General features: G+C 38.5%; 1 protein-coding gene across 2 annotated transcripts; it reads left to right on the top strand.

The window, feature by feature from the left end:
• The first annotated feature begins 825 nt into the window (after positions 1-825).
• METTL22 (methyltransferase 22, Kin17 lysine) lies at positions 826-13,504 on the top strand. Of its 2 annotated transcripts, XM_061474165.1 has the most exons (10): positions 826-2,540; positions 5,060-5,410; positions 5,794-5,834; positions 5,920-6,064; positions 6,543-6,614; positions 7,150-7,203; positions 8,388-8,468; positions 9,999-10,101; positions 10,902-11,070; positions 12,573-13,504. In XM_061474165.1, the coding sequence occupies exons 1-10, from the start codon at positions 2,414-2,416 to the stop codon at positions 12,606-12,608; spliced, it is 1,179 nt and encodes a 392-aa protein (XP_061330149.1). In that variant the 5' UTR covers positions 826-2,413; the 3' UTR covers positions 12,609-13,504. The 2 variants fall into 2 exon arrangements, with proteins under 2 accessions (XP_061330149.1, XP_061330150.1); XM_061474166.1 differs by lacking the exon at positions 10,902-11,070.
• The last annotated feature ends 495 nt before the right edge of the window (positions 13,505-13,999 follow it).

Below are 13,999 nucleotides of genomic sequence, written 5' to 3'. Positions count from 1 at the left end.
TCCTCAAAGTTAATTCTTTAATTCTTCCTTCTCCACAAGCATTCACTCAAGAAAATACAAGGATCATCTGTAGCAATTGACATTAGTATTGTATAACAACTCATTAGCTTGTAAATGCCGCTTTTGAACTGGATCCTTCTGGTGAAAGGTATTAACAACTTCAGCAGCCCTTGCGGACTTGCAGAGGATGAACTAGAATACAGATGGAGTTTGTGTCTGTGATTTTGCACAGAACTGCGGAACTGAGCAGCCAAAATCCCTGTTTCTCAGATGGGCAAGCAGATACTGCTATCGCTTCATCTACTCTAATGGTGGTAGTAAACCTCTGGCGTTGTTTGGGCTAAGGAAGAAGTGCCCGCCGGTCTGCATAAAGATATTTGGGGGTTTGATTTTAAGCTGTTCGGAGGTTTGGCATGGAATTGCACATAGATGGAGAGAGAGTAAGTAACGCTGAAACCAAGTAATACAAGAACGGGGGCAGGAAACGTGGGTTCAAGCTTTAGGTAACTGCTGTGAAGGCCTTAGTGGCAACACTAAACGTGGCTGCTGGTGTCCCCGTTTACCGACTCCCGAGGTGCCTTTTTCGTAGGGGTTAGTGCGGGGTGACTCGTACATGCAAGAGAGCCCGTGGGACGGCTGCTGTGGAACGGGCAATCGAGCGGCGGCTCAGCACAGCGCGGCTACCAGCCCCAGGCGTGCGGCCCGGGACCTGCGGTGGCTTCCGCGGGAGGCGCCCCGAGCCTGGCGGCACAGGACAGGGCCCGGCACCCTCCGCAGAGCCCACACGCCGCGGCGGCCGCCCCTCCTTCCTCCGAGCCTCGCGTCAGCCGCGCGCCGGAAGGAGCCGTCGCCTCTGCAATGGCGGCGGGAGGCGGCCTGAGGCGGCAGGTGCGGCTGCGGGCGAGAGAGGCGGGGTCCCCCTCGGTGCCGGCTGGGGGGAGCCGCTCGTTCCGCAGCCGGCCCCCTTCCCGCGGGAGCCGCTCCTCCGCCCCGCGGCACGGCCGGGAGGGGCCAGAGGTTGCGGCCTGCCGCCCGGGGGAGCAGGAGCCAGTGCCGTGCGGGCACAGCGGGTGGTGAGACGCTGCCGCGTTGCTCTGCATCAGGCTCGGATGTGTCTCGTGCACAGGTTTCCGCTGGCAAAGGGCAGCTTTGGGGGCTGGGTTAGGTGTTACAAAAGTTAGTACAACTTCCTTACTGAAGTTACGGAGGCAGTCTGTGTAACTTGAAGCATTTTAAGCCTATTTATGCCTGTTTATACAATCTTGCTCAAGCACAAGCAGATAATAGAAAATTAGCTGAGTTTTCGAAGATACTAATGCCAACAAAGGACACGGCATCAATGATTTTTACATAAGGAATATTAGGGGTGCTCATAGCTGGGAGGCCTGAATGACTTTAGCTAAATCATTCGTATAATGCTTGATGATTTCTGTGGGTGACCTAAGCTTGTCATCACAGTTTTGAAAGACAGATTCTGTTTTCAGATCAATGGTTCATCAGCGTTTAAAGTACCCTTCACAAAATGCCAAGTTTTTAGAGCATAAGGAAATAAATGTCCTCTTTATTCTTTGTTCATAAGAGGTAATTCATTTGTTTGTGCCTGAGGAGAAGGAGACAATTCAGCCTTGAATATTGGGTAATGAGGATGATTCCTTTTTGTTGTTTTCTGGAAGAATAAAGAGTGTCAAAGATGGGAGACATTAAGTGCCCAATTAGTGGAGACATATAAAATGACCTGAATTTTGTGCAGGAAAAGACTCCTTTCACCACAGGTTAGTTCCTTGAGGGATCTATGATAAATCTGTGGTAGTGTGTTCGGTACTTTTGTCCATTTCTGGGGAAATTCGGAGACTTCTATGAAGGACAAAATCCCTTAAAATGGTGAAGTTGAACATGCAGGTCTTATGTTCCTTTGAAGACCTTTGACTTAGCACTGTAAGTCTGTGCATTCATGGTAACATCTGTTTTTTTCAAGGGGGTTATTTTTAAGATAAGCTAATAAGTAGCTCTTCCTAAAACAGGCAGTCTCTGCCACGGAATTACTAGCAATTAGGTGTCTGGTGATCCTTTGGACCATTGTAATAGCATTGGAGCATTGCAACTTTATTGGACAGTGTAATCTGATTTTTATCTTCTAAAATATTGCTGGAGCAGTGTTCAGTATCAGGATGTTACTAAAAGCTGTGTTTGGTTTTAGGTTGAATATCCTGATGCCCAACTTGCTGTGTTACTGGAGCATGGTGGAGCTTGCATGATCACATCATCCCTGAGGTCTTTTTCAGAAACCGTCATGAGGTCATGTTGCTGAGCAAAACTTACTTGATGCCTGATAACAGAAGAGTATCGAATCACTTCGTGTCACCACTTCACAGGGGACTTTGGGTACTGTAGATGTGCCTCTCACCAGCACATCATGCTGGATGTAACAGAGGAGATGGATAGCCCCACATTTAAAAGTGACACTGTACTTTCTGATGTTCACTTACACTGTCCAAATAAAAGACATCTCATGGTACGATTGAATGCAGTGGGACAACCAGGTAATGTATGTTTAGACGTATGGAGATGTATCTGAAGTCTGTTCATATCTTTGTAATGTCTGAATTCTCTTTTGAATAGCTGGTATTAATCATTACATGTTTTATTCCAGTTAGAAGCAGAATTACTTCCTACACAGTCTTCAGGGAGAGGTCTAGCTGGGTTCTCCTCATTAAAGTAACTACAGAAATGAAAGCTATTAATGTAGAATTTGTAGACAACCCATCTTAAAAAAAGAAATTGTAGATTACTTTCTGAGAAGAAGTAACCAAATTAACTTGCTTGCAGGTTTAATTTTATTTACTTATTTATTTATTTAGCTATAATCTCAATATAGCACTGTGGGATTTCTTTTAAAAAGTTGGCATGTTTCTTGTGTACAAATAAAAAGTGAGAAGTCATGTTTTAAATAGCATAACTTAATTACTGATAATTTTTATTTTGAACTTAATTTATGAATTTTAATAAAATCTTTATGTGATGTTTTACAAACTATTCCAGAGGAACCTAACAGATTTGTTTGGGCTTTGTTTTGTTTTTTTGTTAAAAAAAAAAAAAGGCAACAAGAAAGCTCAGAATAGCAATGGTTTTAACTGACAACAATGTGAAGAGTCAAGGCTGTAGTGGAACTGAACTGGCAAATTCATCTGACTGATTGCCCACTTGTAGGTTTCTATAAAGTTGTCAAGAAAGCTGGCCTTGAAGCTGCTGGTAAAATGTTCTGTAAAAAAGCAGTGCTCCTGCTGTGACAGAAGTGTTGTTTTTTTCAAACTCAGTTGTGACATAAAAATAATAACTTTTGCAGCTGCTCTACTATATGACAATGTAAAAAATGATAAAAGTAGGTTTGACAAGTGGATAATAATTCTGACCCTGATCAGGTCAAAACCAGGGAATGAATGCTGTGGCATGGCTTCATGCTCTTCGACATTTGTTTGCTGTGATTTTGCTTGATGCAAAGAACCTTTCAATAGAATGAAATGGTCTGGGAAATTCCTTTATTAAGACAAGGATTCAGTTGTAGTATGACAGCCTTTACTCTTAACACTTATGATGGCAATCTACTTCTGTCACTTTACTGGTTTTTAGGGAACCTCGTGGGGATTTAGGCACTGCTGCTTTGGGTCAGTTTTACTTAAACCTTTTGAAATACCATAGAACATGCAGAGGGTCAGAATGGACTTGGAAAAGAAAAGCATTTCATTCATTGATGGCATCCTCTAATTTGTTAAATAAAAGTCAGTTTAATCTTCTTGTCATGCAAACAGTAGATGACTTAAAAAATTTCTTATGCTATGATAAGTAGTGAAGATTTTATTCGATCTAGCTGACAGTGGTCTCTCTAGAGAAGAACAACTCTCAGTTGTAGACCAGCTTTGTAAAGAAACTGGAATAGAACTCCATAAATAGTGAAATTGTTGAAAGCAATCGTGGCAATCACTTTCTCTCTTCCCTTTTGATGTGAATGAGCATAATTCTATTATATTCTTCTTAGAATCCTGCTGCCTTTTTCACTAGTCATATTCTTGGCTATCTTTTTCTCAAGTCTCAACACATTCTGTGTGATTTTGGAATAATAGTATCCAGCCTAAGATGCTTACAAACACTGATTTTTATACCACAGTTGAATCAAATTCCATGATCTGTGTTCCATGACTGGCCCATTTAGTCAAGCACATTGTGTAAGCATAGTGCGTAAGCACTGCTGTAGAGCTGACATCCACTGGAGATGTTAGGACAGATGTCTTCCTCATCTGTTGTATCCAAACAATACAGATTCCTATATTTAAAATTGCAAGATCCATTGTGGATAACTTAGAAGTTTTAGTAGATGTTCATGTCACTGGATAATGGTTGCAAAATGTTTGTAGTGAATTGGTTTATAGACAACAGTGGCCTTACTACTTTTATCTCAAAGATTAAGTTTCAAGACTCCCCCCAAAAACACATGCCTGGCTTTGGCATGCTGTCTCCTGTGATCTTATTTCTGCCCCCTCATACTCACAGTAAGCCAATTTCAAGGCTTGAAGTTGCTTGAAATCCTAAACTTAGTAAAAAAAAAAAATAAAAAAAGTTACTTGCTTTTTTCACTAGAACGTGTGTGTTTCTGATAGGATAAGAATTACAACTGAACCAAAAGAAACAAATTCTAACTTGTGTTAATTCTTTCAACTTGGTTTGAACTTGTCTCAAAAGAAAATCTGTTGGAAGATGGAGGAAACTGTCCTTTCTGACAATTGTTAAAATGTTATTAAATCAGATGAAAGTGCGCATTGTGACTATGTAGATGCTAAGTCAGCCAGTAGACTGTGAAAGTGCTTCACTATTTCTACTGTCAGAACTAAATAACTGAAATATTTCTTTGTAGCAAAGTAAACTTTATTTCAAATTATCTGTATAATTTTTTATAGTCTAGATTTTTGATATGTCAAAGGCAACAAAATTTAACACGTTGAAGTTGCACATAGATTCTGTTCTTACCTGATGTTTAACTTCTTTTTTCCCTCCTGTGTTTTTACAGTATTCCTGTCGTATTTCAAACTCCTGTGGAACATAGAAGATTTGTCATCTGAGAAACATGTGAGAGAAGCTACAACAGAAAGAGAACTCCAGTACCAGAGTGGAGATGAACTGTGTGACAAGGATAAGAATAATCTAAAAAAGGAAAGAGAATTTATAAATGGTGAAGGAGTAGAAGCTCTGCTAGATAAGGACGGAGACTTGGAAGTAGTCAGAAGACCTCGAAGTGCCTCTGATTTAGAAGCAGAGGATCTTTTGAGGGATAGAGTATATCCTGTCATTCTGATGAAAGGGAAAGAAGATGCTTTTGAAGATGAAGAAGAATGCACTCGCAGTGATGTTGTTAAAATAGGTAAATAGGCTTACAGTCAAGGAGAAATGGAATAAATATATTAGCATAAAACAAAAGGAAAATAGGTTTTCTTTAGAACTGGAGCAGCAGGTATGAAGTGACAGGAGATAATAAACCAAACTTAATACTGGGATATTTTAAATATTTTTTAAATTTACCATTTTTGTCCAGAAGTGATTTGGGCAACAGTATACTATGGAAAACTCATGCTGCTTAGTTAGAGTCGGGGTTTGGGCATTGTCTAGCATTACTATATAGAATGAAGAGTGTATAGTTCTGTATTTGAAGGGGAAGCACGACTTGATTTTCAAATTTGCTACTATGGAACTTGATTTGAACAACACTTTAAGGTAATTATTTCTGCTCTACTTTCATTTTCATAGAACATACTATGGCAACTCCCTTAGAAGACGTTGGTAAACAAGTATGTATCCTGCCTTGTAGTATCTTGTTGTTCATGAATTGTGCTTCACAATTTACTCAGTTTTCACTGCTTCTCTTATCCACAGGTCTGGCGTGCAGCCTTTCTTCTTGCTGATTACATTCTGTTTAAACGGGACACGTTCAGGTGTTGCTCAGTGTTAGAGCTTGGAGGTGGCACTGGAATTACAAGCATTATTATGGGAACAGTTGCCAAGAGAGTTTATTGCACAGGTAAGGCAGTTTCAGTTAAATATTTTTGTGAAAATTCATGAAGCAGTGCTTTCATCTTGACATTCCCATCTTCATCTGTTCAGTTTTAGTTAGTATTTTTTTATTAATATATATAAGGTTGTGTTGTTTATAACAAGAACTTTCCCAATAGGTTGAAAAAGCAGTACTACTATCAAGTGCAAGAGTTTAAAAGCAAGATACATTGCTGTGAACTCAAGTAGTGTGCCTAGGTTAAAACAGGCAATATAGGGATTTAAATTCTTTCTTCAGGAGTGGCTCAGAGGTAGTACTGAAAGCTAGAAGCAAGAAGTATACTAGTGAAGCAATGGTCAGTGGATAGAGTTGCTCTGAACTTTCCTTAATCTAGTCAGCTAGAGAAAAACTTACAAAAGTATTAGTCTGAAGGGTCAGGGGCATGCACAGCCCATGCAAAATATTCTTTTTTTTTTTTTTTTTTACTATTATCACTTTTTTTCAGATGTTGGTGAAGATCTTCTGGCCATGTGTGAGCAAAATGTTACATTAAACAAACACCTGATGGAGCCAGGAAGTAAGTGCTATGCAGTCAGTGCTTGTGCAGTTGCCTGTGTATGAACTACTTTGGGATTAAACAGCACAGTGACTCATTTAAAAAGGAAGATGCAAAATATCTGTATGTAGTTCATAATGGAACAGCTTCCTTTTGAGAAAAGCAAAATACCTACTCTTTCTCTGGTCATTATTGAAGTCCAGCTCCAGTTCCTACACAGTCAGTGTGTGAATTTCACTGAGGTACTTGGGAGGATCATGGATATCCAGGGGTCAAGGGTCACATAAACAGTGTAAATGACAGAAGTCAAGCTCTGGAAAGGACAAGTACTTTGCAGATGAGACATGTAAAACAGAACATAGGTTGTCTTTCTGACCCTTAAGTTCATTCTATTCTGGTATGAGTGGGTAACTGGTTTTGTACAGTAAATTATTTGTTGTTCAACTTTACTTGTCTCATAATAAATCTTTCTCTCTTGTTTCAGTAGAGGTTTTGACTCTGCCTAGGTACTGTCTGAATGCCATTTGTGACTTATGTGATCTTTCTTCATCCTCAGGAGGGGAAGTTAAAGTGAAAGAACTGGACTGGCTGAAAGATGAATTCTGCACTGGTAGGTGGCTCTAATGGGTCCTTTCAGATAGGGTTGTTTGTTTTTTTTTTTCCCTTAGAGCCATCAAGAAAAGATTATTCCATTTATGAAGTCCTCCAGCACATATGTTCCTGGAAAGTAGTTGAAAGTACACAGTTGTCTTTGGGTGCATCATTGCTATGTGAATGAGTAAGGAAGGGTTTACTGGTAGGTTGAGAATAGACAAGTGGTGGCTGATCTCTACTTAGGTCAAAATCCAGAGGTGCAAACAAGGTGTCTATTTTATTACGGGATAATGGAATCCAGGCATGATGACATGGACTTGAGTTCAGTAATCCAGATTTTCGTGTGATGGTATTTTGTGGCTTGTTACTGTATGAATACAGAACTGTAAAAGGTGGCACGGAGGGTATGACTTGAAAATATATAAATATTCATTCAAATGAAGTGGTGAATGTGTTATATATAAAATATTATCCAAGGGAATGTATTCTGCTAGTTTTACCAAAATAAAGGCAACTGACAAGTAAAATGTAAAGTGCAATTAATGATAATAAATCAGATTATTAAAACTGTCTTTCTAGTGATCACAAGGACAACACAAAATTGTAGCACTAGGTTACATGAAGCCTACTTTGTAGATTTTTATATCATCAGTTGGATTTGATATAATGCTTTTAAAAAATAGAACAACTGTTTAAGCAAGTGGAAACATCCTTTAGACATTCAAAAGCCTCTCTTGGACCTCAAATTCTGGTTAATGAAAATATTTGATACTGTCAGTTGAAAAGGTTTGAGGTTTTTTTGGCTTTCAGAGAAAGTGTCTATATTTTACAAAGTCTAAATTTTAAAAAGCATGATGAAGTAGGAAGCTTAATCAAGACTTACACAGATACATTTGTTCTTTTATTTAAGGGAGTATTTATTTTAATCTAGTTAAATCTGTGATCTCTCTACAGGGTAGTAATTGGTTGTAAATTCTAATGTGAAAAAAGACCTGCTCTTGCCAGTTAGCCTTGCAGAGAAAGCAAAGGACTGCAGGGAAGTTCAAAGAGTGAATAGAAGGAGGGTCTGATTTACCTTCAGTGGCATGCACCATTCATGGAGTAGCAGATGATCATAGGAGTTAAGAAGTTTTGGTTTTCCAGCTGTCAATCATTTTAGATGTTTAGTCATGCACACCAAAGCTATATTCTTTGTTACAGATCGTGAAGCTCCTTACAGCTGGTCTGAAGAAGAGATTGCTGATCTGCATGACCACTGTACTGTGATAATAGCAGCTGATGGTAGGATAATATAATCTGCAGGCTTTTAAGTCAAAACACTTGAGCATTATGAGTAACAACTTAAACATACCTAGTTTGCTTTTAAATCCAGTAGGTCAGATGCTTACCTAATTTGTCAAAGAGTTGCCTTAAGTGTTCCTGCCTGTATTTATTTTTTTTTTAAACAGTTGTATTTACATTCTGAATTGGAAATAGAAGAGATGTTGAAAACTATTAGCTTTTGCTTTCCTTTGCTATGGTAATTATTTGTGACTAAATAAATTACTCAACATAAGCACAAGCAAGTGATGAAGAGTTTTGTCATGCTACCTTTGTCTTGCATCAGATAGCCTCTGATAAATAGGTGGTTAGACTAATATAGTCTGTAATGTGAAAAAGTGTTTCCAGTGCTGCACTTGCCCACAGAGTCTGTGCCTTTGAATATCTCTGTCTTTTTTTTTCTGCTGTTTTTGTTGCTGAATGGAGAGACTGAAAAATGGCAGGCTAGCTTATCTCTATAGGAAAACCATTGTTGTTATCGTATATAAATAAAGGAGCACTGGTTTTAGTTATGATATTGAAAGGTGTTGCACGATTGCTTTCCAAGGAGATAAGGTTATAGTGGTATATTAGTTACTGCCCTTGTTGTAAGAAACAAGGCCCTATACATTGTGATATCCTGGGTTTTTTAGCTTTGCAGTGTTTCCAGGCTCAGAGAAATCTTAACGTTTAGTAAGCTGTCTGACAAAAGTGATTCCCATTGATGAGAGAAATCTTAAAGAAAGTCTGACATAAGTAGTAGCCGTGGATACTATTAGAAGATCAGTTGTACACATTAAAAATTTGCTTTTGGATTTAGTTAAAATAGTGACTTGTTTCATCAGAATAATCGAACTAAGGCTTTGTCCTGGGTGCAGCTGTAATAGTCATTTTTCTCCTTTGTAGTAGCCAGTGCAGTGCTGCATTTTCAACTTTAGTCTGAGAACAATACTCCTTACACCAGTGTTTTAGTTGTTGCTAAGTAATGTTTACCCCGATCAAGGACTTTTCAGTCTTATGCTTTGCCAGTGAGGAGGGGCACGGGAAGCTAGGAGGAAGCAGAGACAGGACACCTGACCCACACTAACCAAAGGGGCATTCCATACCACAGCATGACATGCCCAGTGTATAAACTTGGGGAGTTACCCAGAAGGGCTAGATCACTGCTCGGTTGGGCTGGGTATTGGTTGGCGGGTGGTGAGCGGTTGTATTCTCTCCCCTTGTTATTTCCCTTATCATTATTATTATTGGTGGTAGCAGTAGTGGTTTTGTGTTATTCCTTAGTTACTGGACTGTTCTTATCTCAACCCATGGGAGTTACATTCTTTCGATTCTCCTCCCCATCCGTCTGGGAGCAGGGGGAGGAAGAATGGCAGGGAGTGAGCAAGTGTCTGCGTGGCTCTGAGTTACCAGCTGGGCTTAAACCACAAAAGGCTTGTTGTTTTTTCATACCTGAGACTTAAGTAAATAATACACTTAAACATATTTTATGCTCTTAATTTTTTTTTGCAGTGTTCTATGATGATGACCTGACAGATGCCTTGTTCAGAACGCTGTATAGAATCACACACAACTTGAGAAATTCTTGCACGGTTTACCTAGCTTTAGAAAAGAGGTAAGTATCATGGAGAACTTAAAATAAAAAGCACTGAAAACTTTTTGTGCTTTATTTGGAAGAAACATCTGATTTGATTGAAGGTCAACTTCTGATTTTCACTATATTAGATGACTACAGGCAGCAGTATATGCTCAGGACAGGTATTTGGGTTTATACATGCTTGATTTTTAGCAGTTCAGAATTTGACTTCCACAAGAGTTCAGCTTTTGTTGCCCTACCTTTGTCTTGTATGTGACAACCTCTGAGCAAACAAGGATAAATCGGTGGCATTACTGGTGTTTCTGTAATGCCTGACAACATTTGCTATCTATTTTTGAGGTCACAGAGTGGAATGAAGGGGCTTAGAATTACGGTGTATGTTTCCCAGCTTGAGTACCTTTGTAACAATTTCTCTTATGTTTTCTTTCAAGGAATTGTTGAATGTTTTTAAGTAGTCATGTCTTGCAATCCATTCATAAACTAACATGTAAAAAGGCTCGCTTAAATCTCTCGAGATAAGTAAGCAACATCTATTCATAAGACTTGTTGCCAAGTGTTTGTCCAGGAAGCCAAGCTAATGATTCTCTTGTGGCAGGGTGCCTTAAAATCAATGGAAAAATTCATCCAAGAGTTACTGCATATTGATGCTAACCCAAGTCTTGCCTGCTTTTCAGGAATAGCAGGGGAGTTACTTTTTTGGGCTATCAAAGTTAGTTAATTACACGGAGAAGACCCACATTTTCCATTACTTGAAGTTACTTAGCTACTTAAGATGCCAGTATAGGAGAGACATCTTAAATCAAATATTCTCTTGCCAGGCTGAACTTCACTTTAAGACATATGGATGTTACATGTGAAGCCTACAGTCATTTTAGAAATACTCTAAATGATTTGGAGAGCCTCCAAGACAGAAAAATTAAATATGTTGTGGAGCCCGTTAAGCTTGATTTCTGCCAGTTTCTTGTTTATGAACGAATGGAGCAGTTGGTAAGTGACATTCGTTAAAATACGGTGATGTGTTGGGCTAACCATCTCAAGTTAGTTTTCATGTATTTACTTAACATGAAGTAAGAACAGGTGAATAAACATTACCTTTCCATTTATTTCAAGTTAGCTTTTTGTTGTTTTAAAATTATTCTGGTTTGTGCTTACATAATTATAGTGGATTGACATAACACTCCCTTTTCTATCACCAGCAGCACAGTGGCTTAGATTGCAGTAACTTCCTCACAGGTTAAGAAACAGTCTCCATTACTTTTTAAAACAATTTCACCATTGACTAGAAAATGGGACCAATATCTCTTCTCATTTCTTTGCTTGTAGAAGAGCTTTCATTTCACAGTTTTAGTAATTCCTTTTCCAGTTCAGAGTTCAGGAAATAATGTTCTAATATCTGTGAAGTTGATGAGCTGTCAGCTTCTGTTCAGAAACATGACAGATACAATATTTGTAGTTATCTAATTACCTCCCAAGCACATAGGGTTCTCTTTATTTTTTTTCCAGTTGTCTGCTCTTAGGGCAGGCTAGCTAAAACTTGCTAATTTCTAGAACAATACAGTCTAACAGATCTGTTTAAAGAATTTGCAAGTCTTTTACTAGATTGCACATCTCTTACAAGAAACGATGTTCTGTAGTCAGTATACTATTGGTCCGTCTTCTGCAGCTTGCATATGTAGTAAGATTATGGGGGCCACAGTTATTTCATGAGACAGATTTATTTTACTTAATGCTGATACCTTCAGGCATAAAACATGCATGCAAAACTTAAAAGCAAGTTTTACAAGTATATAAATGTAACCTGGATTATACCTAAATGTGTAAGCTCATTCCCTAGCCTTTTTGCAGAAGGCTGCTGGTCTTTGAAATATATGCATATTTAAAATGCCTAAGTTTATTTAGCATGAAGTATATTGCCACAATTCAAGATGTCATGGTGAAGACTATGTGATAGTCTGATTAATGACTGGTATAGCAAAGTGTATGGTAATTTATTTCACTTAATTTATTCAAATAGTCTGTTTTTCATCTTTGTTGTCCAACAGATTGAGAAAGCAGGGGGTGTGAGCGAATAAGAAGTGCATTTGTGAGACTGTGATTCCTCACTACATTGAGTATTTTTTCAGTTGTATTTCTACTAGCATTATCAAAAGCGTTTGTCAACACAGGCTAAGCAAAAGAGCAAGATAATCAATCAGAATACTGCAGAAGGTCACGCAGAACAATGAAATTATTTTAAAACAAATCATTTAATTCAATACTAATCTTTTATTCTAAAAAATCTTGGTACAAGAGTGAAAAAATCAATTCTGATGCTCTGTCTCAAAGATAATTTGGTGGTTGTTCTAGAATAATACACATGGACTTGGTATCCATCCACAGATGGATACTATCTACAGATGGAAGGCGTGTCTTAAAACTTGTCTTCAAGTGGGCATGTTGAATCTACTGACCTGAGAAAATACCTGCATGTATTTTTTCCACTTCTACAGGAATTGTGGAAGATCATTGCTGAACAGCTAACATGACAGAGACGTGAGAAACGGAAGATCTTTATCTGAGGATAAAGGTTTTTTGTGATGTTCTGTTAAAAAAGGATTTTCATCCCAAGAAAAGCATTTTCCTGGTGGGACTGTGCTCTCAGAAAGTGTTGTTACACAGATTTGCTTTACTTCAGTAAGTTTGGGGTTTGGCACTTAGGATATGGTTTCTTTGACATTTCTTTTACAAAACTGTTTGATGCTGATCCTCAGCGTACGTGCTGGATGCCGAACAGTGGCAGTGACACAGTGACTTGTTCTTTGGAATCAATGACAAGCTTTAGATTCTCACAGAGAGGCACTTGACCTTTTCCATGTGGCTGATTTGTAGATGTCATACATTTTCTTTTTTAGTTTTCTGAACACAGACACTGCTCTTGGTCTCTTCCAGGTTCCACATTATTTTGTATGTATGGGCATTTGTGAAACAATGGTCTGGGCAAAGACCTGTCTTTCATGGACTTTTCTTCAAGAAATCTCTTTATGAAACTTAGTCCTTAATTCTCAGTTTGTCCTATCTAAATCATTCTAGTTCAGGGCTACTCTGTGAACTGAAAGGACACAAGATGCATTTTGTTTGAGCCTCTAAAAATACTCCACAGAGTTCTTGGAGGTATATTGCCCTGCTGGAACTTTTAAGCTGTTCCCACCCAGGATAAGGATGGGAAGGTGCCTCGTGAAGTGATACGCTACCGCTCTTTAAATGTTTGTAATTCTACCCTCAGTGTATATGTGTGAGGCTGGGGAGAACGAGGTGACCAGCAATGTCTTGTCCATACGAATGGGGCCTTCAATATCTTAGCTTTTGGATTAAAGTACAACGTATTGGTCACATCTCTCCTGTGTTATTAATAAAAACAAGATCTGCTTGTACTTTTAATAAATCTTGTGTGTACTGTTATGTGTGTATCACTTGCCATATGTACACTGTCAGGGAAGCTCTTGTGCCAGCTTCTGGATTCTTTAACGTTAGGCGAGTATCAGTGATAAAGCTGCTCTGGCCTGTGACTTGTGATTTCTAATGCATACATTGCATTAGAAGCATCTGGTTGACTTCTTGAAAATATGTTTTACATTTGGTTTAGTTCAGTTGGTTTAGGTGAGTTATTTCATATACTGCTTATATTTATGAAGACATACTTTCTTCATGTTCTTTGATGAGATGAAAGGTTATTAGGTGATGATGGCCTTTTCCTGTTGAGTATAGTCAAAGTAAAAATTATCTTATTGTAGCAGGTAACTGCCTAGATAGACAGAATTTCTCTCAGAACCCTCATTTGAACTTCAAAGATACAAAACAGTATTTTAATCCAGAGAATCCCCAAATATTGTTCTTTTGTCTGTTTTGTAATGTTACTGACTTTGGTAGGTTAACTGAA

This window comes from Pezoporus flaviventris, unplaced genomic scaffold (assembly GCF_033815535.1).
Source record: "Pezoporus flaviventris isolate CSIRO_AGI_PZ_B2104156 unplaced genomic scaffold, CSIRO_AGI_Pfla_v1 ptg000078l, whole genome shotgun sequence".
Classification (NCBI taxonomy): domain Eukaryota; kingdom Metazoa; phylum Chordata; class Aves; order Psittaciformes; family Psittacidae; genus Pezoporus; species Pezoporus flaviventris.
Note: the sequence above shows the minus strand (reverse complement) of the source record. Positions and strands in the feature narration are given on the sequence as shown.